The 22054-nt window shown below is 28.8% G+C and overlaps 9 protein-coding genes across 14 annotated transcripts in view; 4 read left to right on the top strand and 5 right to left on the bottom strand.

The window, feature by feature from the left end:
• LOC106788367 (serine-rich adhesin for platelets-like) overlaps positions 1-5646 on the bottom strand; it is a 47691-nt gene extending 42045 nt beyond the window's left edge. Inside the window, exons 1-7 of the mRNA XM_014751550.1 lie at positions 5553-5646; positions 5181-5455; positions 2423-2532; positions 2120-2331; positions 1850-2038; positions 1631-1774; positions 527-623 (exon numbers count right to left, since the gene is read on the bottom strand). Of these exons, the coding sequence (XP_014607036.1) occupies positions 527-623; positions 1631-1774; positions 1850-2038; positions 2120-2331; positions 2423-2532; positions 5181-5365 (937 nt within the window). The 5' untranslated portion in view covers positions 5366-5455; positions 5553-5646. The remainder of the gene's footprint in view (positions 1-526; positions 624-1630; positions 1775-1849; positions 2039-2119; positions 2332-2422; positions 2533-5180; positions 5456-5552) is intronic.
• LOC106788377 (myelin P2 protein-like) lies at positions 174-4444 on the top strand. Of its 2 annotated transcripts, none has more exons than XM_014751563.1 (5): positions 174-313; positions 3144-3350; positions 3436-3608; positions 3711-3815; positions 4190-4444. In XM_014751563.1, exons 2-5 carry the CDS (start codon positions 3281-3283, stop codon positions 4247-4249), a joined length of 408 nt encoding a protein of 135 aa, XP_014607049.1. In that variant the 5' UTR covers positions 174-313; positions 3144-3280; the 3' UTR covers positions 4250-4444. The 2 variants fall into 2 exon arrangements, with proteins under 2 accessions (XP_014607049.1, XP_014607050.1); XM_014751564.1 differs by having other exon boundaries at positions 184-313; positions 2967-3350; positions 4190-4424.
• LOC106788374 (uncharacterized protein C4orf22 homolog) lies at positions 689-1620 on the top strand. The gene has a single exon (XM_014751558.1). The coding sequence runs from the start codon at positions 887-889 to the stop codon at positions 1589-1591; it is 705 nt and encodes a 234-aa protein (XP_014607044.1). The 5' UTR covers positions 689-886; the 3' UTR covers positions 1592-1620.
• Positions 5647-6408: 762 nt separating the features above from the next.
• Positions 6409-7719, bottom strand: LOC106788376 (UPF0545 protein C22orf39 homolog). 2 transcript variants are annotated; one of them, XM_014751562.1, is made up of 4 exons: positions 7636-7719; positions 7103-7160; positions 6818-6982; positions 6409-6704 (listed from the first exon to the last, which is right to left on the bottom strand). In XM_014751562.1, exons 2-4 carry the CDS (start codon positions 7151-7153, stop codon positions 6483-6485), a joined length of 438 nt encoding a protein of 145 aa, XP_014607048.1. In that variant the 5' UTR covers positions 7154-7160; positions 7636-7719; the 3' UTR covers positions 6409-6482. The 2 variants fall into 2 exon arrangements, with proteins under 2 accessions (XP_014607048.1, XP_014607047.1); XM_014751561.1 differs by lacking the exon at positions 7636-7719 and having other exon boundaries at positions 7103-7434.
• Positions 7548-10307, top strand: LOC106788373 (activating signal cointegrator 1). The gene is made up of 10 exons (XM_014751557.1): positions 7548-7899; positions 7997-8109; positions 8198-8310; positions 8428-8536; positions 8637-8904; positions 9007-9292; positions 9376-9536; positions 9619-9740; positions 9807-9998; positions 10069-10307. The coding sequence occupies exons 1-10, from the start codon at positions 7754-7756 to the stop codon at positions 10140-10142; spliced, it is 1584 nt and encodes a 527-aa protein (XP_014607043.1). The 5' UTR covers positions 7548-7753; the 3' UTR covers positions 10143-10307.
• A 1917-nt stretch (positions 10308-12224) lies between these two features.
• On the bottom strand, positions 12225-15525 carry LOC106788371. The gene is made up of 5 exons (XM_014751556.1): positions 15245-15525; positions 14780-14920; positions 14473-14672; positions 14217-14396; positions 12225-14105 (listed from the first exon to the last, which is right to left on the bottom strand). The coding sequence occupies exons 2-5, from the start codon at positions 14910-14912 to the stop codon at positions 12762-12764; spliced, it is 1857 nt and encodes a 618-aa protein (XP_014607042.1). The 5' UTR covers positions 14913-14920; positions 15245-15525; the 3' UTR covers positions 12225-12761.
• An 809-nt stretch (positions 15526-16334) lies between these two features.
• Positions 16335-17644, bottom strand: LOC106788378 (DET1- and DDB1-associated protein 1). Of its 4 annotated transcripts, none has more exons than XM_014751566.1 (4): positions 17281-17644; positions 17010-17148; positions 16856-16911; positions 16335-16762 (listed from the first exon to the last, which is right to left on the bottom strand). In XM_014751566.1, the coding sequence occupies exons 1-4, from the start codon at positions 17281-17283 to the stop codon at positions 16655-16657; spliced, it is 306 nt and encodes a 101-aa protein (XP_014607052.1). In that variant the 5' UTR covers positions 17284-17644; the 3' UTR covers positions 16335-16654. The 4 variants fall into 4 exon arrangements, with proteins under 4 accessions (XP_014607052.1, XP_014607054.1, XP_014607051.1 ...); XM_014751568.1 differs by having other exon boundaries at positions 16851-16911; XM_014751565.1 differs by having other exon boundaries at positions 16856-16917.
• A 79-nt stretch (positions 17645-17723) lies between these two features.
• On the top strand, positions 17724-20622 carry LOC106788368 (TBC1 domain family member 31). The gene is made up of 4 exons (XM_014751553.1): positions 17724-19312; positions 19392-19858; positions 19924-20150; positions 20229-20622. The coding sequence occupies exons 1-4, from the start codon at positions 17912-17914 to the stop codon at positions 20519-20521; spliced, it is 2388 nt and encodes a 795-aa protein (XP_014607039.1). The 5' UTR covers positions 17724-17911; the 3' UTR covers positions 20522-20622.
• A 58-nt stretch (positions 20623-20680) lies between these two features.
• Positions 20681-21944, bottom strand: LOC106788375 (adenine phosphoribosyltransferase). The gene is made up of 4 exons (XM_014751559.1): positions 21588-21944; positions 21240-21471; positions 21069-21147; positions 20681-20955 (listed from the first exon to the last, which is right to left on the bottom strand). Exons 1-4 carry the CDS (start codon positions 21668-21670, stop codon positions 20819-20821), a joined length of 531 nt encoding a protein of 176 aa, XP_014607045.1. The 5' UTR covers positions 21671-21944; the 3' UTR covers positions 20681-20818.
• Positions 21945-22054: the final 110 nt, after the last annotated feature.

The raw sequence follows: 22054 nt of genomic DNA on the forward strand, positions 1-22054 counted from the left end.
TAATTAATGGGCAAATATGAATTTATAATTATTTGTGGTATGTCGATCGTAGATTTCTTTCGTACCGACGAAATTATATAATTATTCTTAACTTCGGTCGGTAAAAACGAATGTTATCTACAGAAATGAAAATATTTATTATCGACCGGAAAAGTTACCATCCATCGAAAAATATACTTAATTTGCTGAGAAGAAAAAATCAACGAGAATTTGCGAAGAATAGTGAACACGATTACTTCGAAACGGAACGTTTTTGGACATTGACAATTACTCAAACGCAGTATATAAGCTCGCGTCAACTCGCGAATTTTGTGTAAGTAATTGTGTGTTGTATGTGTGTGTGTGTGTGAAACAATTTTAATTACTATTTATTTACATTCAAAAACTAATCGTCACGCTTTGGAAACTGCGCAATTTCCTTACTTCCTTCTTACTAACTTATCCTCATCTTAACAGATTAGAATTTTTTCAGAGAAAAGAAAAAGCGATACGTGATTTGCATGAATGCACAATGAATAACACTCACCAATAGCACGAGATACGGCCAGAACTCCATTAACTCGCACTGTACCCTGATTGAATGCCAGCATTCCACCCATTTGTTGTATCCTCTCAGATTCATCCTATCGAAAAAGAAAAGAAAATAATTATTTTCAGTTTGTATTTCATCATTTAATAAAACACCCTATAAACATATTTGCTATTTCTTTCATCTCTTTTTAATTGTTGCTATGAATAATTAACTAATTTCAATTATTTAATAAGCTCTCCGCATATACCAAATGTCTAAATTTTTATGTATTTGCAAGAACGAGTTTAGTTTATAAAATAGTCTTCAGTTACGTTATATTTGTTGTGTCAAAAGATTTAATTCTTATATGCCAAAATGACTACGTTAAGTACACAAGTGGATAGTGACAGAAGATTATTACAATTCAAAAGCTACGAAGAATATTTAGATTCGTTGGTAACTCCTGTAGATTTTAACTATTTGAGAAGTACAAAGGTTGCGCGACAATTAGCAGAACTTGGTTATCGATGTACAGGAGAAACTCTTGATAAAAATACTTTCTACCTGCGTCTGCAAACTGTCAAAGATTTATTATACCCAATTCTTCAACCATATCATCTTACTTCTGAATTTATACTTCCTTTCGATCCGGTAATGCAAGAATTAGCAATTCGCGAACGCTCTAATAGACTACATGTACTATCAACTATTATATTTATACGCCATAATCCACGCCTTCAAGTCGAAGTATCAGGCTACATTGATTTTGGTGAAAGACTTAAGACAGAAGATTGGCAGCTATATTTCAAAGGAAAAAAGAAACTTTGGCCTAAAATTACAGACTTGGCGTACTATCATTGGAAATTAGGAAAAATGCAATTAAATATTACATCAAATTATGAACCAATAATAAATTCTAAACATGGTCTTTTATTTAAAAATATTCATGATAGAAAATTAATTAACGTCGATCCAAAGGCGATTAGACCTGGCATAGATACTACGAGAATACGTGTACATAGCGATGCGTATGAACACGTTATTTTATACGATCATGTTGTCAGAAGCACTGTTATTTAATAGAAAGCATTTGTATTATAATCATAAATATTTACTTACATATCGAGATAGTCTATGAGGATATACTAATTCTTCCACTTTGCCACGTTTAGCTAGCATAGCCAAAGAATCTCCTACCCAAGCAATATATAATTTTTTATCCAACAATAATACACAGACTGCGGTTGTACCTCCAATTACTTTCTGGAGAAAACAAAGTAATTTTATTAATGCTACGCGTATGATACTATAAAACTACTTATAGAAAAATTCACTCACTTGAGTTCTCTCTTTTTCTATAAATCTTGTATCTGTAGTGTGAAAAGCGTCGCATAAGGCACGCTCTGGATCTGTAGGATAATATATACTCTCTGCTAAATACTGATGCAAGTGTGTAGCGCAATAGACAGCGGCATCTTCTCCTCCATGCCCATCAAATACTGCGAAGTAACTTGCTAAGGAGTCATTCTATGATAAAACATGCATCTTTACCATTATGTTAACAATAATGAATGAATAAAAAGTGAAAATATGATTGTGGCTATTCACCTGTACATTACAAGTGGTATGTAAGTCATAAATTTCTACATGCCTATCCTCCATTTTTCTTTTGCCATTCTTCAATGCTCCGCTTCTTGCCAAAGGTGGCAATTTTGAAGAAGGTGGAGGTAACGTTACTAATCTACTATTGTCTAAATAGCGAGTAAATATTTCATTTACTTTGCTTGTAACTGCTTGCATAAGTTTCAGTGGAGCATATGCTGTCAAATAATTAAAAAAAAATCAAATTATCCATAGATTTGTTAAAGCGTATAACATAAATACAAATTATAAGCATATAGAATTACTTACTTTTTGTTTCCAACTTGAACCCACATTCTTCTGGTTGTTTCTCGCACAAATCCTTTATTTCTTGTAATACAAGGCGAACGAGATATCCTTGTAGACTGCATGGACAACGTCTATAAAATCATAAGAACCGCCAATTATAATATAAAATTATATATATTATATACAATTATAATTGTATGTGTATAAATATATTTATATTTTATAAGTATTCTCGTGATTGCATCAAGAAATTTGCATTTCGAAATTCATTAAAATGTAAGCAGAAAAAATATTTAAAAAATGTTATCATTTAAATATAAATTCGAATTTGTTCAAAAATGACGTAAAGTGCATTAACATTATTAATATATCTGGGGAAATATAAACATAATAATCTAACTAATCATTAATCAATCGTTCGAATTAAAAAATACTTTCGTAATCTTGACGATTAGTTATTGAAGTTTTCTCTTTTTCTCTCTATCGTACATGCGCGCGCTAAACTTGCAATATTTAAAAGCCTCTTCAGAAAAAGATGGTAAAAGATAACATATCATAACATTAGATAGGACAATTTCACAAAGTAATGACAGAGTGTGTACACAGTGAAGATTAAACGTATAAAGAGGTATAAAAAAAAATTGTCTTAAAAAGAAATTCCTTATCCGTGACGATACGAACGACAACGACCAAAACATCACAGATAACTATGTACAAATTCATTTCGGCGGATCGTTAATAGGAAAACGGAATATCGAAAGGAAGATATCATTGGAAAGTCTAGAACGATTATTCGAAAAGGAAAAAGAAAAAAAAGAAGACGTAGAGGAAACATATGCGACAGCATTTGAATAAGAATTGAAATTTTAAATTACAAAAATGGCACCGATCGTTGGAACTTATCAACACGAACGTAACGAAAATATCGACGAATACTTCAAAGACTTGGGTAGGATTTCTATTAGAAATGTATAAACTTACATTATTTATTGTTATAATTTTTTGAAATGTATTTCGTATCCATTACTTTTTAGGCGTACCATATGTCGCACGAAAAATGATGGGTTTAGCAAGTCCACGTATGGAAATTTCAAACGAAGGAGAAAAATGGTCGATTCGTACTGTATCTATGATGCGTACTATAGAATTAATATTTGTTCTCAGTGAAGAATACGAGGAAACTCTGCCTTCCGGTGAAATATTAAAAGTAATTACCGACATGCTATCTCTAATTTGAATTTCACATTTATTTTGCAAATTCATGCATTACGTGTAAACAAAATACAGCATACTTCTTATATTTCTTTAGAATGTTACGACAATGGAGGATGACAGTCTCGTGACAGTATCATACAGACCAGATAACAGCAAAATAGTACGGAAATACGATTTTACTGACGATGGTCTCGTCTTGGTAAGTTCTGTCTTTAGATTATATTGTATAATTTCATCAATTTTATTTATATTTTTAACGATTTCATAACAATCTTTTTATATTTAAAATAAAAATTATTATTAAATGATGAAGAAAAGAACTAACAAATTTTTTCCTAAGATCTCACTTTTCATAAGTGATATATAATACATATATACGCGCGCGTATACATCTATACACGTCTGCATGTTAACATAAAAGGTGCAAACAAAAGAACGAATAAGTATAGCATGTGATAATAAAAGTTAAAGAGCTATACCATCCGAGAAAACGAAATGAATCTTTGAAAACATTATTCGATTTTTCAAACGTTTATTATTATAAGAAATGTGTAAGTTCTTTTTTTGTTCCAGACAATGTCTAACGAAAAAAGCGATGCAGTTGCAAAACGATATTTCAAGCGAGTTCCTTAAATTTAAAACCTTAAATCTTGATGATTTTTTTATTTGATACAAATATCATTTTTATATATATGTAGTATATATGTATACACTGTGTATAATATTTTGACAATATTATCAATGATCATTCCAATGTAAGTTTTAAATAATTCTGTAAACGAATAATACAAATGAAAAATTAATATTATAATTAAAAGCATCTGCTGATGTTGTGGTGTTGTCTTTTATCATGTCATATGTCACATGACATGTGATAAAACGATAAAAAAAAACCAGATTTCTATGACGTCATACACAAAATATTTTGTCCTTGATATATTTTAAAATGCTTACTAAGCGTAATATTTTTAAGCTATTACAACAATGATTCGAGTCCATCAAAATTCAGCTTTACTTCTGTAGAGTTAACAGGAAACTATTGGCAAATTGCAAGGGAAGTATTCCAAATAGAATGATGACTATCTCTACGGCTATGACATTATTCTTTATATAAATAAAGAAGATCGGATGGAGAAAAATTGTTAAATCTTCGCGCTAAGAGATTATTTTAAATATTCAACTTCTACCAATACAGTTATTTCTCTCCTACTACGCCCTTCTTTCACTCTTACTCATTCACTCACTCACCCTCTCTCTTTTTCTCTCTTTTTCTCTTTTTTTTCTCTTTTTTTTTTCTCTTGTCATTAAAACCCACGTTCAAAGATTAATGCGAAAGAACGAACACTCGCGCGATAACATGCGTCGCCGAGAATTAATTCGCGCCAATTGGCGAATTGCGATTTGAATTTTAACAAATGGCGGGAAAATGAAATACCAACTTTTTAGAATAAAGTATAAAGAAATGTGGATTTGTCGCAAATTGTTATCGTAATAAAAAGATTAAAGGCAAAAGAAAGTGTAGAAGAGAGAAAAGAAGAGAAAAATAATAAGATAATGTACTTACGGTTGTTTAATGTACTGCAGCGTCAAGTAGATGATCTCCCCAACAAGTTCCGTTTGCGTAATACTGTATGCATTAACCTTCATAGGCAGTTGATCCTCCGGATTGATTTTTCGGATGAATTCTTCGAAGTATCGTCTATAATCTCCGAGATAGTCAACTAAATCGGTAGTATTTTTCGCGGCCATTCTTTTAATTTGTATTTATCGTTTTGTCAATATAAAAATTAGGCGCGCGCGGCTGCGCGCGCTCGTACCCGTCGAACGACGCGGCAGCGGCTAGAAGGAACGACGACGATTACACCCAAGAGATCAAACAAAAAGAAACTTGGATCTTGATAAAGAAGAAGAATAAAAAGAAACACGAATGATTCACCTCAAAGATCTATCTTCGTAGTACACAAGCTCGCTTACGAGCACGTATCGTTACGCTATCAACGCGTGACGTCCCTTACTAATGCGAGCGAGCGAAATAATGAGAGGACGCGGGATAGAGAATGACACAGTGTGGCAGAAGGAACGAGAGTGGGGATGGACCGAAACAGGAAGAGAGAGAGAGGAAAGTAAAGGAAGATTACGTCGTCAAAAAACGAAAACTCGTCTACGAGTGTTAACAACGATTCATTGCTCCAAAACCGCTTTCTTCGAGATGCACGCGTAATGTTTTGTGTACAGATTGCGTCATTCATTCAATATGGCGCGCACACGTCACTCGGTCACCCCACGCGGTCTATCGTTCGATCCAACGATGATTGCGTTTTGACCAGTTTTCCATGCAACGTGCAAGAAAGTGTGAAAACAAAGATCTCTGAATATTCTCTTTTACGATGATGATACGATCAATTGAAATTGTTGAAAGAGAAAGCACCGCCGCTGCTCGCATAACGCGTTGTTCGTGCTTTCCACCGGGGGTCGTCGTGGTCGTCTTTTTACGATCGCTTGCATTCTCTCTCTCTCTCTCTCTCTCTTTCTAACTTGATAATTTACTCCTACTATTTGGAGTAACCGAATGAGAAAAATCCCTTGACGCGCATGACTGACACAACTTCGCGCACGCCCACGTGCTCGCACGAATTCACAACTCCGCGTACGACTATCTTTTATTCTTTTATTCCCCTCCCCTTTACGTTTGTTCCTTTTTCCACTTTCCTTTCCATCTTCTTTCAACTACATATAATAATGTCAAAGATGATATACTTCACATTTGTCTTTCGCATTCTATATCAAAGTAATTTTTAACACAAATTTTACTTGCAATAGAAAATTATTAACTACTTGTAAATGTATAACAACAAAAAAGAAAACATTACATTATAACGCAGTATTTATTTATCGATTCTATTTTCTTTTGTATTTCTTTGTTCTTCATCTTTTCTAAATAAGAATCTTTAAATTTTTCTTCCATCCACTCGGGTAAAGGAGAATTCCAATCTTCCGGTGGTTTATCTCTCCTTTCCCAAACCTTATTCGCTATGTGTCCTTTTAATCTATTTATTCTATGCTCTTTTTCGCTTGTTATTAGGGCTTCCTAAAAACAAATAATTTTCTATGGATCTTAATATGTTATCGCATTGAATTAGTACTTAAAATGAATACTTAAACTCTAAAAGAACAAGTCATGTTATCAAATTATTCGCATACGTATGCTTCCTCCGATTGATTTTCTTGCCACATTTTGCAATAGTGAAAATCCTTTTGCCACGAAGAACAATCAATCTTATGACCGTGTATGAAATATTGATGAAAACGAGATTTCCAATATTTGCATTCTTTGTACTCATCATAGTATATTTCGCAAGGTCTTATCTGAAAAATGAAAATAATTAAAACTAATGAAATCAATATAATTGACTCGAATTGAACATATTATGTAACTTCAGTGCATCTACAAAGTTCTTATTATACAATGTAAAAAAACGTATTTACCATCCAAGAATTCTTGAAATGATTTTCTTCTTTTGCCATTATTTTAGCCATTTCTAGCCTAATAATAAATATGAAACGATTATTATAGCTTATTAGTTATCACATAAACATTATTTGATAAGGTTAATTTTTCTATTCATAGGTCATGCACCGATCCACACAAATAAATGCTCTATTAATCAAAATTTCTTGAAAACTTTCATAATTGGGCATTAACATTTATAATTTCTTTTATAAATATTCTAAAAACAGAATTATATTTATTAGGTTACGGTACGTTTAACACGTGACTTATAGATACATAAACACACAAACGATGCCTATAGTATACTGATCTTATCCGATTAAATGATATGAAACATATATATACTTAGTAAGTACATTCATGTTAAGATACTACCCTACGTATTATTGCGCCATCTGTTTTAAAAATATATACATGTATGTACATTTAAAAAATAATAAATTATGTATATAAAGAAAAATGCATTTGCAAGGATTTATTCCATAAGTTTTTCAACAATTATACCTACACAAGCGTAAATACCAAACGATAAATTGAGAAAAGGGATTCCCGTAATACATTTTTACTTTATTTTTTGTCCGCATCCCTGAGCTGAAATCGCCCATGACTGTAACAAGTAACGTTGAATGACAGCTTTTATTGACTTATTTATATTAATTAATTTCACTTATTGTTTTATTACACAAGTTAACAATTGTATGATAATGGAAGAATGGATATACGAAAGTTTATCTGGTTTGCTGGATTTCCCAGTACCAGAAGAATTAATACAGTAAGAATCAATTTTGTACACTATATTTATAATATGTTAGATATGTTTTTTTTTTTTTTATGAAACACGTGTTTCTAATGATTTCTTTTAAATTTAGATTTATTATAAAAATACGAAATGAAAGAGATTTGGATGAATATCTTACAACTCTGTTGGATTTGAAAAATCCTAAACATAAACAATTTATAGCTGAATTGAAAAGAAGACAAGGTTAGTTAATGTAATAATACACATATATTTCATTAAATAGTGCAATCATTTTGTTCAATGAAATATAAATAAAATGTATGTATTATAGCTTCATGCAATGATCCAGCTGGATATAAAAAAACGAATGACAATAACGATGATTGTAAGAAAAAGCAAAATGAAAAGAAAAAAAATAAAACAAAAGCCAAAGAAAATATACAGGTGTATATATAAAATGAACTTTTAAATATTTATCACAATGAACGAAAAATTGAATGATATTTTTTAATGATTTGAAATAGTTATGATTAAAAGTTCTTGTGGTATTGTCGTTTTTAGGTTCAAGAAATGAAAATCGATAAAACAGATAAAATGGAAAAAAAGAAGCCAAAATTTGTGAATTTGTATTCGCAGGAAGGACGCGATAGAGAAACTGTTTTATTAAAAGGTATGTTTATAATCTATATATTCAATGAATAATATTTTGCACGTATGCGTAATGATTTTTAGTACTTCAGTAATAATATTAAATTTTATGCGTGCGTCAGGTAGACACAAATGTGACTGTGAAGCAAAAAAGCATTCTCTGATAAATAATTGCAATAATTGTGGTAGAATAGTTTGTTATCAAGAAGGATCTGGTCCATGTTTTTTTTGTGAAACATTGGTATGTTCTCGTGAACAACAAGCTATACTTTCTAGTAATACCAAGCAAGCTGATGATCTATATAATAAATTAATGGATCGGAAACCCAATAAAGGCTTGGAAGAATCTATCAAACAACGCGATAAACTATTGGAATATGATCGCAACAGGTATATTTAACTGCAATGTTTATCAGGCCATAAATAATATAAAAAAAAACATCTTTTTATAATATTATGTATAGATTCATATAGTTGAATATTATTTTACAGCGCACGACGTACAAAAGTAATAGACGATGAATCGGATTACTTTCAAACAAATAGTACATGGCTTACATCCGCAGAACGAGAAAGATTTCGAAAACGCGAAGAAGAAATAAGTGCTCAAAAACATGCATCTCGTTTGAGTAGAAAAGTTACTTTAGATTTTGTTGGTAGAGAAGTATTCGTAGGTCAAGAGGAGAATAATGAATTAGACGATCTATATGAAATGATGTTAAATACTGAGCCAATAAATAGCAATATTTCTCCAAATATAGATTTCGACAGCCCAATGGTAAATACATAATTTTATTATTTATCATATTATTTGACAAAATAATCAGAGATATATTGAAAGTTTCTTCTGTTTTTACGTAGTATATTAAACAAGAAACGAAGCGATCTGTTAATAAACAAACATCAAACATTATTGCAAAAAGTAAAATTCAAGACAAAGAATATTTAGAACTAACGGATCAAGGTTTATGTTTAAGTATGCATCAGCCGTATGCTTCGCTATTGGTTGCAGGAATAAAACTGTGAGCATAGTTCAAAAGTATATAATTTCATTATTGTAATAATAAATAATATTATTATGATTTTTATTTGTTAATTAATTAGTCACGAAGGTCGAACTTGGTATTCTTCTCATAGAGGAAGATTATGGATAGCGTCGACAGCTAAGACACCTACTGCAGGAGATATTTCAGAAATAGAACATTTCTATCGTGTATTAAAAAGCGGTAAGTAATAAATTATTATTTAGAAAAATTTCTATTTAATATTATTTATTTTTTATATTTTTCTAGAGAAAATTAAATTTCCGGAAAGCTATCCTACTAGTTCTTTGTTAGGCTGTGTAACAGTTGTTGATGTTTTGTCTCAAGAACAGTACAGAGAAATGTATCCCGAAGGAGAAAGTGAAAGCCCTTATGTTTTTATATGCGAAAATTCATATACTCTTCCTATTAAATTTCCTATACAAGGAAAACATAAAATTTGTAAGTAATTTTATTATTTTCCTAACAGTTGAAATAAATTCTACATTTCATTATGAATTTGCAATTACAGATAAATTAGATAACAAAATTCATCAAGCTGCTATGAAATCTTTAGACAAAGTTATTAAGGAGAAAAAAGAATAATTAATTAAATTGTCTAATTAAAAAGTGCTTGTACATTTGAATATTTACAAATATAATTTAACGCAGATATAATAATCTTACATAGTACGTAATCTCATTTTGTAAAAGTGTCAGAGAATTCTATTAAATAAATTCATTTTCACAATCTCTCTCAAGTAACATTTTAAATAGTATTTAATTATTATATATATATATATGTATAAAAGAAACAATCATCAAAATATACTTCTTGCAATGTATACAAAACGTAATTTATTATTTGTTTACAATGTGGATAACATTATTAAAAAATTAATTGCATGTTATGTAAGCACAATTATTGTAATGCAATCATCGTCATTACATTTATTTATTGTATATTTAATATTATATTTTTTGTGCTGTACTTATCTCCCTACTTAAATACATTATTAATGAAAAAATATTATCAGTCCTCTCAGATATTAGAATAGTCGATCGATATATTAAATATACATTTATATTCTTCTAATTTTTGAAACGTAGACAGGAGCAGCTTTAAGAAAAATGTTCCATGCGAATACGTGGCAATATTCTACTGAAACTCATAACTATCCTTTTCAAAATCTCATCAATTTTGTTCTTTTAAACATATATCAAACCTTAATTGTGTCTATAGATATATATATATGTTATTTGTCAATTACTAAATCTAAAAAAATTCCAAAATTTCGTATCTTATTAAGCACCTGTACTATGCAAATTAAAAAAAAATTAAAACATACATATTTTCTTAAATACAAAGTCTTATTTCTCTAATAAAATAACATTTAATTGTAAGCAATATTTTCACGAACCTAAGCTAAAAGATTAACAAAATAATTACTAAAAGATAAAATTTTCTTTTTCTCTGTTTGCTCATTTCAATGATATTTTACAAATAAATTTGTCGAAGACATGAATATTTTTAAATCCTAAAAGTCACATATAATCGTCTTAAGAGAAAACAACAAATATAATTTTTAATACGTCAACAAAAAAATATGCATAAATAGAATTAAGTTCAAATAAATCAGGTAAGTGAGGAATGTTTGAATATGCATTATAACGTAATATATGTTATTTTATTGTACATTATTTAAGCTTGAAATTTTTTAAGCAATTATTTTCAAGCAGAGCAACAAGCTGTTAAAAAAAATTCATTTCTACTTTATTATATTGTGACAATATTAAATAAATTAAACAACTTATATATAAAAACATCATTGCAACATTAAACAAAATATTATATCAAGGACAAAATAAATTATTAAAGAAAACTATATGTATGCAGTATCTAAGTCTCTAATATTTTATAATTTTTCTTTGTTGGTTTCTTGTTTTTTCATGTTATTATACTATAAAATATATTATTAAAAAAATTCTGTTTAAAAATTATAATTGAAAAATCCTGAATATTTGTTGAATATAGGCCTCGTTTAACCACTCAATGTAATGCAAAGTTCTAATCGTTTAAAGTACTATCTAATAATTTAATAATTTAATAATTGTAATATGATAATTTTGTTTTTGAGGATTTGTCAAATAGTTTCCATCATTAGACAATGTTATTTAACAGATCTATTATATTTTTATTTTAGAGACAATAATATTAATAAATAATATCTTAATAATTTTCAATACCGTATCGTTTTTTCGAGTAAAAAATTAATTTAGATTGTTTCCAACAGTATATAAACTATTTTGTAATAAGTTCCCCAGTTATGTCTTTAATCGTAATGTCATTTTAATAAAATAATCAGATAGTGTATCTATTTGGCATTCTTTAAGATAACAGTGGTTACATTTTTAGATTCTTGTATAATCAAGGCAATTCATCTTCAATAGTCTTCATCGCTACGTAACAAGGAGTTTTACTCCAATTATTGTGCAATAAATTATTTGATAAATTATTATGTGATTTTATATGGCATGTGTGAAAAATAATTACATTCCATAATTATTAATAATACTACCAAGTTATATACATTAACTAATAGAAGCTTTAAATGAATTAATGTAAGCATATAAGAAAATTACTATTTAATATTAATATTTTTTTATATAAGATACTATATGCTACCTTTTATTAAATAAATAAAACAGAGTAATATGATAAATATCCTCTTTCAAAATTTAATATGAAATTAATGTTTGCATAATCGTATGTGTAATATCATAGTTCATTTATATTTTCCATTTGTATCAATTATATTAGAGATATTTTATAGGCCACTGCATCAGTATAATAATACTAATATATTGATATCACAAGCCTATTTGCACATAAAACATTAAAGTAAATAACTTCATATTTTCTCTACTTCAAACTTAATTATTTAAGTGTAATATATACAGGGTTTCTCAAAATATATCGTTTGTATGAAAAAACCTCTAACACCCCGTGTATATATATTAATACGTTCTTTGACTTTTATATAACAGTACTTTCTAAAGGTCTTTACATCGTAACTGGACTCTACGCAATGTGTCAACACATATTTGTCTTTATTTAAAAACAACTTAATCTTTTTTTTTTTGCAAGAACAATATAAAGTTTTTTTCTGTGCGAAAATCATATTGAGAAATAAAACGTTACCTTTTTACAAAGACAGAATATTTTTATATATAAGTTGGAGAATCTTTCAAACTTTCACCGCATACATCACAGACGGAAACATTTTTCTCATTTACTAATGTACACTTTGGGCATTCCTTACCGCCGCTTGCCAACGGTTTATCTTCGTTTCCTTTAAATTTCGATTTCATACACATTTCACAAATTTCTCTCTCGGGTGAATTTAAGAATGTGCAAGTAGCACAATTCCATTTATTTTGATCTTTACTATTAGATTCCTTTTTGGATTCTGACAATTCTAAATTATTTATTGAATTGGCAATCCTTGAAATTTGTTCGGACGAATGATGCGATCGTTGCATCGGTAAGATCTGACTATCGTGTTTTTTCACTGTACCATATAAGTACGATGGATTCTCTGTGGTAACATCGTTGTGATATCTATTTGAATCAGATAAATCAAAAGAAGAGGATTTCTTTTTAATCGATAATGTATCTTGATGGTGTTTTCGTCCATTAGTAACGTGATTATTAATATCCTTTACATCTCCTCTTCCACACTTCTTTTTCTCTAATCGATAAATATTATACTTTTCTTCGTTTTCAGAAGACCTTAATGATTTTTGTTTGGAAAATCGTAAATCTGGCTCCGTTTTGTTTAAAATATCTTCTCTATCACCAAGATCCTTCGAATATCCCTGACTTTCTAAATTCTTATAAACAAAGTCCCAATTTTCGTGTGTGTTTTTCTCTATGTTCGAATATGGTTTTATACATTTTTTATCAACTTTAGCATAATCGTAGTCCGAATCGATAGGCTGTCTTTTATGAAAATCCACTTCGTCCATATCAAAAGTTCTTTGCGATGGTTTTTTATATGTTTTATCATAATTCACGACTGGAAGTGGCATATTAAGCTCTACCAGCCTATCCGCAGGTACTTTTGTTGCATATGCTGGTACTGTAGGATAATAGGGAGTATTATGAATACTACCACACTTATTTCCAACTGGCATACATCCGTATGTACCATAACGATTTACCATCCCATGATCCATTAAATTAAAATACTGGTAATTTTTAGGTATCACATTTGCATCATTAATACATCTATAATCTGAAGGATATGGTGGTATACTGTAATTGTTGGATGGCATATGATAATTAATAGCCGGTGGTATCGCATTCACGGTTGCAAGTTGCGGATAATGATAGTTTCTATATGCATCAACTTTTATACGGCTTTGGTGTATTTTTTCAAGAAAACGTTGATTCAAAGCTCTGATAGCTTGTTCAGGAGTTCCAACGTGATTCTCACGAAATTCTAAAACTTCAAGCCAAGAAACGGTATAATTTTTCGAGACACATTCCCATATCTGTTTTAAAATCTGCAAATAAGTTTAAATTTCTAAATAGCATCTATAATTACAAGTTCACATAATGCAACAATGATAAATACATGTATCTCATGTTATACGATGATATTATAAAAATAATACCTGACATTCTACAAAAGCCACTATCGCATCTCTACTAACATTAGTTACTTTGTCTGGATCTATCGGACCTTCCAAAACGAGCACTTCCCTGGCTGCGTGTTTATATCCCATTTGTTCAAACATTAATTCTCCTCCTATTAAATTAGCTTGTACTTCGTGTTTGTAGAATCCGCTATAGGTCTAAAAAATGCAAAGAATTTATTTGACAAGAATAAAATAACAGAATGCTATAAAAAAAAAAAAATAATGTACTAACCCTTAACGTTCTGTACTCTTTCCTCCAAGGTTGTGCAACGAGATTTGCAGCATATAAAGAAATTGCGCTCCAAGCAGTGGCAGCTCTATAACCGCTAAAATCTTGCAATGTAGCAGCAGATCTACGTAAAATATCAGCCGTTTCATGAAACATGTATTTATTTTCATTAGGAACAAGGTAGAGATATTCCTTGATAAATCCTGAAATCATAATGAAAATATCTATGACTAAAAAAATTAGAAGAACACGTTTCCTGTCATTTTACAATATGATCTGAAATATAAGATTTATTTGATTCCATTTATACCTTCTAGCTTACGACGTTGGTCTAATTTTAAAGGACTATCATCGGTTTGTAGGTAAGCCAGATGACTTTGTTCTAACTTCATACTAATTTCTTGGAGTTTGTCTTTGCCCCGAGGAATTAAGTCATTTGCCATTTTTGTTCCTAAAATGATAAATAAATGTATTAGAACGCATTTCGTCGTTAATTATAATTTTATTTACTTGTACCACAAGACAAATTATTTACAAAAAGGTATTTTGTTCTTAAATCGAACCTAATCAACTGTAAACATAAATGTAAATATTTATTAGAATGTATGATGTATAATTATACAATTTTTGTTTTTTTTTAACATAAAACCTTGTATAATTATATCAAGTTCGGTTATCAAATATATGATGTTTCTATAAAATAACACGACTAATTAATAAAAGATAAAATAAATTGTTTATATGGAGGTGTAGCATAATTGTATTTGTAACAAACCTCCTAGAAATTCAACGTTGAAACAGATTCTTGATACGAACTATGGCTAGCTCCAACCTAAAAATAAATCCTATATATAGAAGAGGTGCCACGGGATTTTCTAGGTGAGCTATCATTATATCTTTTGTCATTTGCACGATGGTTCATTTCAAACGGATCGATTCATCAAAATTATCTGAACTTAATGACATTTTATATCACTTAAAAAATAGCAGTAAATATTTTCCTGTCTAACTTTTTTTGGTTATGTTATGTACGTCAGATCCATAAACTAATCGTATCCTATATAGAGATAAAAGTTCATTGAAAATTGTTGAATTTGTCCAATTTTATTTTTAAAAATAGTTTTTTTTATTTTTTATACTAAAAAATCCAGCATTTCTCAAACTTTTTCGTCCGCGGATGCATATTTTTTGTATAATTTTTATCCAATCTTTTGTTCTGTAAAAAACAAATCAAAAATTTATTTTTTCCAATGTGTTCTGTGGATCATAGTTTGAAAAACGCTGTACTAATAATTTATTACAAATTTTTTAAACACAATTCGAACATTAAAATCATAAGATAATTAATTATTGATACAAAATATTGAAGATAAATACAATTTGTTTAGGTTTATATATATATAGTATTTTTCATTTCTGTCTGGTTATTGCATTTAGTTTATTTTAATGATAATCTATAATACATTTGGCTAATTACAAAATTATACCATAAGGCAATAATGTTGTCATACAGATAATTTTGATGATAATAATAGTAAATAGTAGATCATTTTTTTATTCTTTTTCATGTATAGCAACACGAGTCTTTTGAAAATAGATAATATTATGTTACAACAATGTTAAATAAATGCTTTAATGAAAAATCTTGCAAAGCATGGTCCAATTCTTAATTTTTGGAAATATAATATAAAATAAATTTTTATCTGTATGTTTTACTTCATTAATATTAAAAAAATGTACAAATAAACAAGACACTATACAATTACAATTAGTATTTTTACTTTTCAATGTTTTTTACTCTCTAAGAAATTTAAAGATACCATATATTGGCTGACATTATATGATCTGTTCGTTCTTTTTCTTTATTTTTTCTTTTACTGTAAATATTATTTAAAATATGTTATATTAATGATTATGTAGGATTTATGTAGAAGCCATTGCGAAAAATAATATGGCCGTTTACATATGTCATTTAGAAATATAATAAAAATACAAAGATTTTGACCCCAATAAACAAATTAATATGAAATAAAAATAATTTTAATGAAATTATGGTAAATTGATCATATAAAAGATTTTTAGAAAATAAAATTCACAATACGATTTCTAATTCTATATCATAATTTTTTTCAAGTACCGTAAATATACGTTGTCATAGATAGAAAGTAAGAATGTTTGGTGCCATTTAAAGGGTATTACTTAGATCTATCCGTGGCCTCTTTATGCGAATTGCCCTACTCTCCTCCTGTTCATCACCATTACCCGATAAATATTCTCTTTTTTTTTCTGGATTCTAAAACATGAAATATTAACAAATTTACATTTATAGTAGTCGAGTGTTTTTTGAAAGCTATTATTGCAGTGTTTCATCATATACTTACGATACCTTTTTATCCCATTGTTGATGAAGATACCTTAGAAGTATTGTTGTCTTTTCTGTAACTATAACTACAAATAGATTGGTAGGAATAATACTGTTAAAAATTCTAACTAAAATTACTTATAATCATATATTCAAATAAAGTAGAATTAAAACATACTTTGTTCAGGTGGATAATCTTTCGTTGGAAGATAGACCGATGGCCTCTTAACACAGGTACGATTTCCATTGTCGGTATGAAAGTTCGCAAAGTTATTTTCATCGTGCGAAGGAAGTCCTTTCAGAAATTCTGCGACAGACTGTATACACGTATATTTTCCTAACATTTATATTAACCTAATATTTTTCAATCTACTTAATAATCATAACCTCAAACAATAAAATTACAAAATTTGTAGTATCATTAGTAAAAGTAATAAATATTTTCTTACCATTATGAAAAAGTTTACTATTCTAATACTAATATGTTCAAATCCTTCCACAAAAATCCTTCCAAAAGAATTTACGAGTAACTTAATTCATCTAAAAAGTATTGTTAAACCGTCGCGTTAGTTAAACACGGAATGTGTATTGACTAGCTTGTGCTCGACATACTAAACATAAAACGTTACAAATCTCGTAAAAGCTGTCTTTAATCCGCGTTCAAATATATTACTTGTAATATTTAAAGAAAATAATTTAATGAAACAAAAATAATATATTCTTCGAAATAAAAAATAAAAACTCGCAATCGAAGCGCACGTTATACTTCGTCAATTTTCTTAACGTATCAGATGTTACAGTAAATTTATCTGTAGATAAAGAAGAGCCAATAACAAGTCTTTTTTTCGGTTGATACTTGGTATAATACGCATGCATGTTGCGCATAAGACGAACTAACATGTGTTTTTAACATCAATGTAATATGCATCGAATGTTTATCAACAAAATTGACAAATACCAATATAAACATTTTTTTGATGAATTGTTAATAAAGTATAATACTAATGTAAAAAATTATGTTATTAATCAATAAATTAAATTTCACAATTACGAAGGACTTCATCGTTGTGCAAAGCTATTATGCATTGTAGGAAGTGGGTTAAATTAAAAAAGAGTAGTGACTGGTATGAATTAGAAGCAGAATCAATAAAAGATGTAAGACAATGTCTTCTACGAATAAATTTTGTTCAAATAGCATATGCTTGCGATAATGAACGATTAATAGCAATAGATTCCAAAGGTATAGCTTATTATATTGACTTAACAAATGTACATCCATCTTATCAGAAACTTGGTGCAATAGGACAAGCTTGTTTTGTAGCATTCAATCCTATAGACAATGGTGAAATAATAATAGGTCTCACCACTGCTGACATAAAGCTTATGAAAATACATGCAAATATCAATGAATTCTGTTTAATATCAGGACACAAATTACCGCCAACAAATATCTCCTTTTATAAGGACTATTGTTTAACGTTTTCTTACAAAGAAGTTATAATATGGCATTTAAAGTCTTTTAGTAAAGCGCATCAATTACATATTAATACTAAAAATGTATCCATAAAAAAAGCAAGCTTATCAAACTTGGGTCATATTGTTGTATTATATCACAATGATAGCGTACAAATTTGGATGCTTAATCTGTTGGATACAGATACAAAATTAGATATCAAGAAATTTGGTATACGTAATATAAAAGACTTTGTTTTTACACAAAATGGAAGAGCTATGATAATAGCTAGTACTCAAAACAAAATCATTGTTTTAAATACATATAACTGGAATATGATCAAAAGTTGGAGTTTACCAGAAAAATTCATTGGTATAAAACAGATGTCTATTGTACCTTTGCCATTAGATAGCGGTGCTAATCAAATATTAGCAGTTATTTCATCAAATTGCATGCTATACATTCTTGATTTAAATTTGTCATGTTTCATTGATATGAAACATGAAATCAATAACGTTAAAAAAGTAGTAGTTTCTTCAGATGGTAGATATATAACGATTATTGACAAACAAGGATTCTTGAAATTAATACTTTGTGACAAATTGTTCTCTCCAGAACCTATGCGAACAGAAAAATTAGAAAAGTTAGAAAACAAATGTAGACCTAAAGCTCACAAAATAAATGAGCACCTTCAATGTATCAGACAAAATATAAAACAAGAATTACGTCTCGATAGACTATTACTGATTTTACAAGAATTTGGAAAATTTCCTGACAAATATCGTCCTCTTATTTGGTCTACGATATTAAAACTTCCAGCCAATAAAACTGCATTCATTTCTTTAATGAATAATGTAACGCAAAAAAAAGAAGTTTCTGTAAACTTTCTTAAAAATTATCATTTAGCTGATCGCAGTAAGGCATCATTATTAACAATGATAATAGATTGTTTAATACAATGGTGTCCTTTATTTGCTCAGACTTCATTTTTGCCAAATCTAGTATTTCCATTTCTTATGGTATTTCAGGTAATACTCTAATAATATTCTATTTAATTATGTCTGTATGTATAATTTTCCATTATATGTTTGCACGTACTTATTTCAGAAAGATCAACTATTTGCTTTGGAACTTGTTTTAAGTATACTCGTAAATTATTGTCAAAAATGGTTCGAATATCACCCCTTACCACCTCTAAATATTTTGGGTATTATCGAAAATATTCTATTGAGAGTAGATCCACAACTGCTAAATATCTTTTGCGAACGTGGCATAACATCTATAGAATATGCATGGCCATTACTGCAAACAACAATGAGTGAAGTATTGTCTGGTGATGAGTGGCTTATTTTGTGGGACCATTTATTATCTTTTCAAACACCTACACTTTTTCTTATGTGCACTATTGCCTATAGTATTTGCTCGCGTAATATTATTTTTATGTTACATACGACTGAAGATTTAAAGCGTTTCTATAGAACGCAAGGACATATAAGAGCAAAAGAGTTGTTAAAAGTAGCGCAACATCTTGATCAAGACGTTCCGCATCGACTGCATCCTAATCTTTATCTTAGGTAGTACAATTATGAATTTGTATTTGAATTTATATCTTAATATATAAAACTATAATTTGTTTTAGAAATAAGTTGATACAATTGCCAAAGAAAGGACCATATCCTCCGTTTGTATTAGAAGATTATCCAAAATTTCTTACAGAAGAATTAAATATCTCTCAACTTCAAAAGCTTCAAAAACAAAAACAAATTTTGCAGAGATACAAACAACAAGCTATATTAACAGAGGAAAAAAGATTAAATAATGCAGCGAAAGCTTTTATGGAAGAAATTCATAAAAAAAGACTTCATGGTAATAACTTGATTAATTAACAATAATTATTGAAAAATTATATATAGTTTGTTTGACATAAAATTTTAATTTTTTCAGAAGTAAAAAAATCTTTTCGAGCACAGTTATATAATAAAGAATTAGAATTAAATGAAGTAATAGAACAAATGAAAGGAGAAGCAGCATCATATAAACATATGGAAAGAAAATTTTCTCATCTTCTAGTAAACTCAGAATCAGAAACATATAGTAGTACAGATTCAGAAAATACTTCAAAATTGGATAATAAAAAATTAAGAAATTGTACAAAATTGCAAAGAGATGTGGCTAGGCTAGAAGATGAAGTACAAAATGTTTTAGACGAATTGAGATGTAATAGACCGACTAGTTAATATTATTTAATTTTAAATATACATTCCTTAATATTTATTTAAAAATTATAATCATGCAAAAAGTACTCTTCTATCCTATATTTTGGAATTTATAAAAAAAAATAGCTTTCTCATATGTATTTGGGTACATATGATATCTAAAAAAAAAAAGAGAAAAAATATTTTTATTTGCAAAAATATTTTATTTTTTTATGTTTCACATATAAAAAGTTTCTTGCATCATGTGCAATTATATTAGGTTGTGCCTTAATTTTATATGTATATATTATTACGCATCTGTCTAATTATATTTAATGATCAAAATTGGACAAATGAATGGACAGATACATTGAGTTTTTCCCGTGCCTTTAATTCAGTTAACTCCATTACCACTAAACATTCCACTATTTCTGCATTTAAAGATTTTAATAATTTAATAGCTGCACCCATAGAACCTGTATACGCGAGCGGTATATTAAAATATAATAAAAATTAAAATATTATGTAGATTTAGAGAGATCTGTACGTATAAATCAATGGCTAAAAGTTATACAAAATTAAATCTTACCTCCTGTTGCTAATAAATCATCGATTATAAGAACTCGAGTACCTTCCTTAATGCTTTCTACTTGTAATTCAAATGTGGCCTGCAGTAGCAACAAAGCGTATACATTGATCAAATATATGTAAACAATTTGAAAATAAGAAAAGAAAAACGAATAAATTGTATATAACTAACTTCTCCGTATTCCAAATTGAAGTTTTGACGTGCGACCTTTCCTGGAAGTTTCCCCTTTTTCCTAATCGGTATGAAAGGTTTGTCAATTTCGGTACATATCATAGGGCCAAGTAAAAATCCACGGGAGTCCAAACCTACAATCAAATCAACTTCAAGGAACAAAACATGTTCCACAAGCAGATCTCTCATAGCTTTTAATGCTAACGTATTTTGAAACACAGGAAATATATCTCTGAAAATAAGTAACTTCTACTACATAATACATCTAATAAATAAAAGAAAAAAAACATGCAAAATAATTTTTAAAAAATTGAAATGTTTAACTTATTTCTATTTTATATGACTTACCGAAAAATAATACCAGGTTTAGGAAAATCTTCGTAACTCTTAATAGAATCCTTTAGCAATTTTAATTTTTGGCTTTTATCCATTTTGATGCACGTCTATTTTTTCAAAAAAAAATGGACCAATCTTCCTAATGTTTTAATTTCTATTATAATTTGAATTTAAGAATAATATATAATTGTCTATATTTGCGTATGTGTTTAATTATCAAAGATGTAAATAAAATACTTTGATTGCTTTTATATTTAGATTAAACGTATTGATAAATTTTATGTTATAAATATAGAAAAAAATGAATTGAAATAAGAAGAACGACGACATTAATTGAAACACGTGATCGACTTGATGACAGTATACATCAGCGCCATTACATTGTCGATTTATTACGTAACACATGCAGCGTATACCGGAAATTGTAATACAAGTCGAAAATAATATAAAGATTTTTGATAAAAGCTTTTGTTTTCGAA

This window comes from Polistes canadensis, unplaced genomic scaffold, assembly GCF_001313835.1.
Source record: "Polistes canadensis isolate GaletaPanama2010 unplaced genomic scaffold, ASM131383v1 scaffold_138, whole genome shotgun sequence".
NCBI classification, from domain to species: Eukaryota; Metazoa; Arthropoda; class Insecta; order Hymenoptera; family Vespidae; genus Polistes; species Polistes canadensis.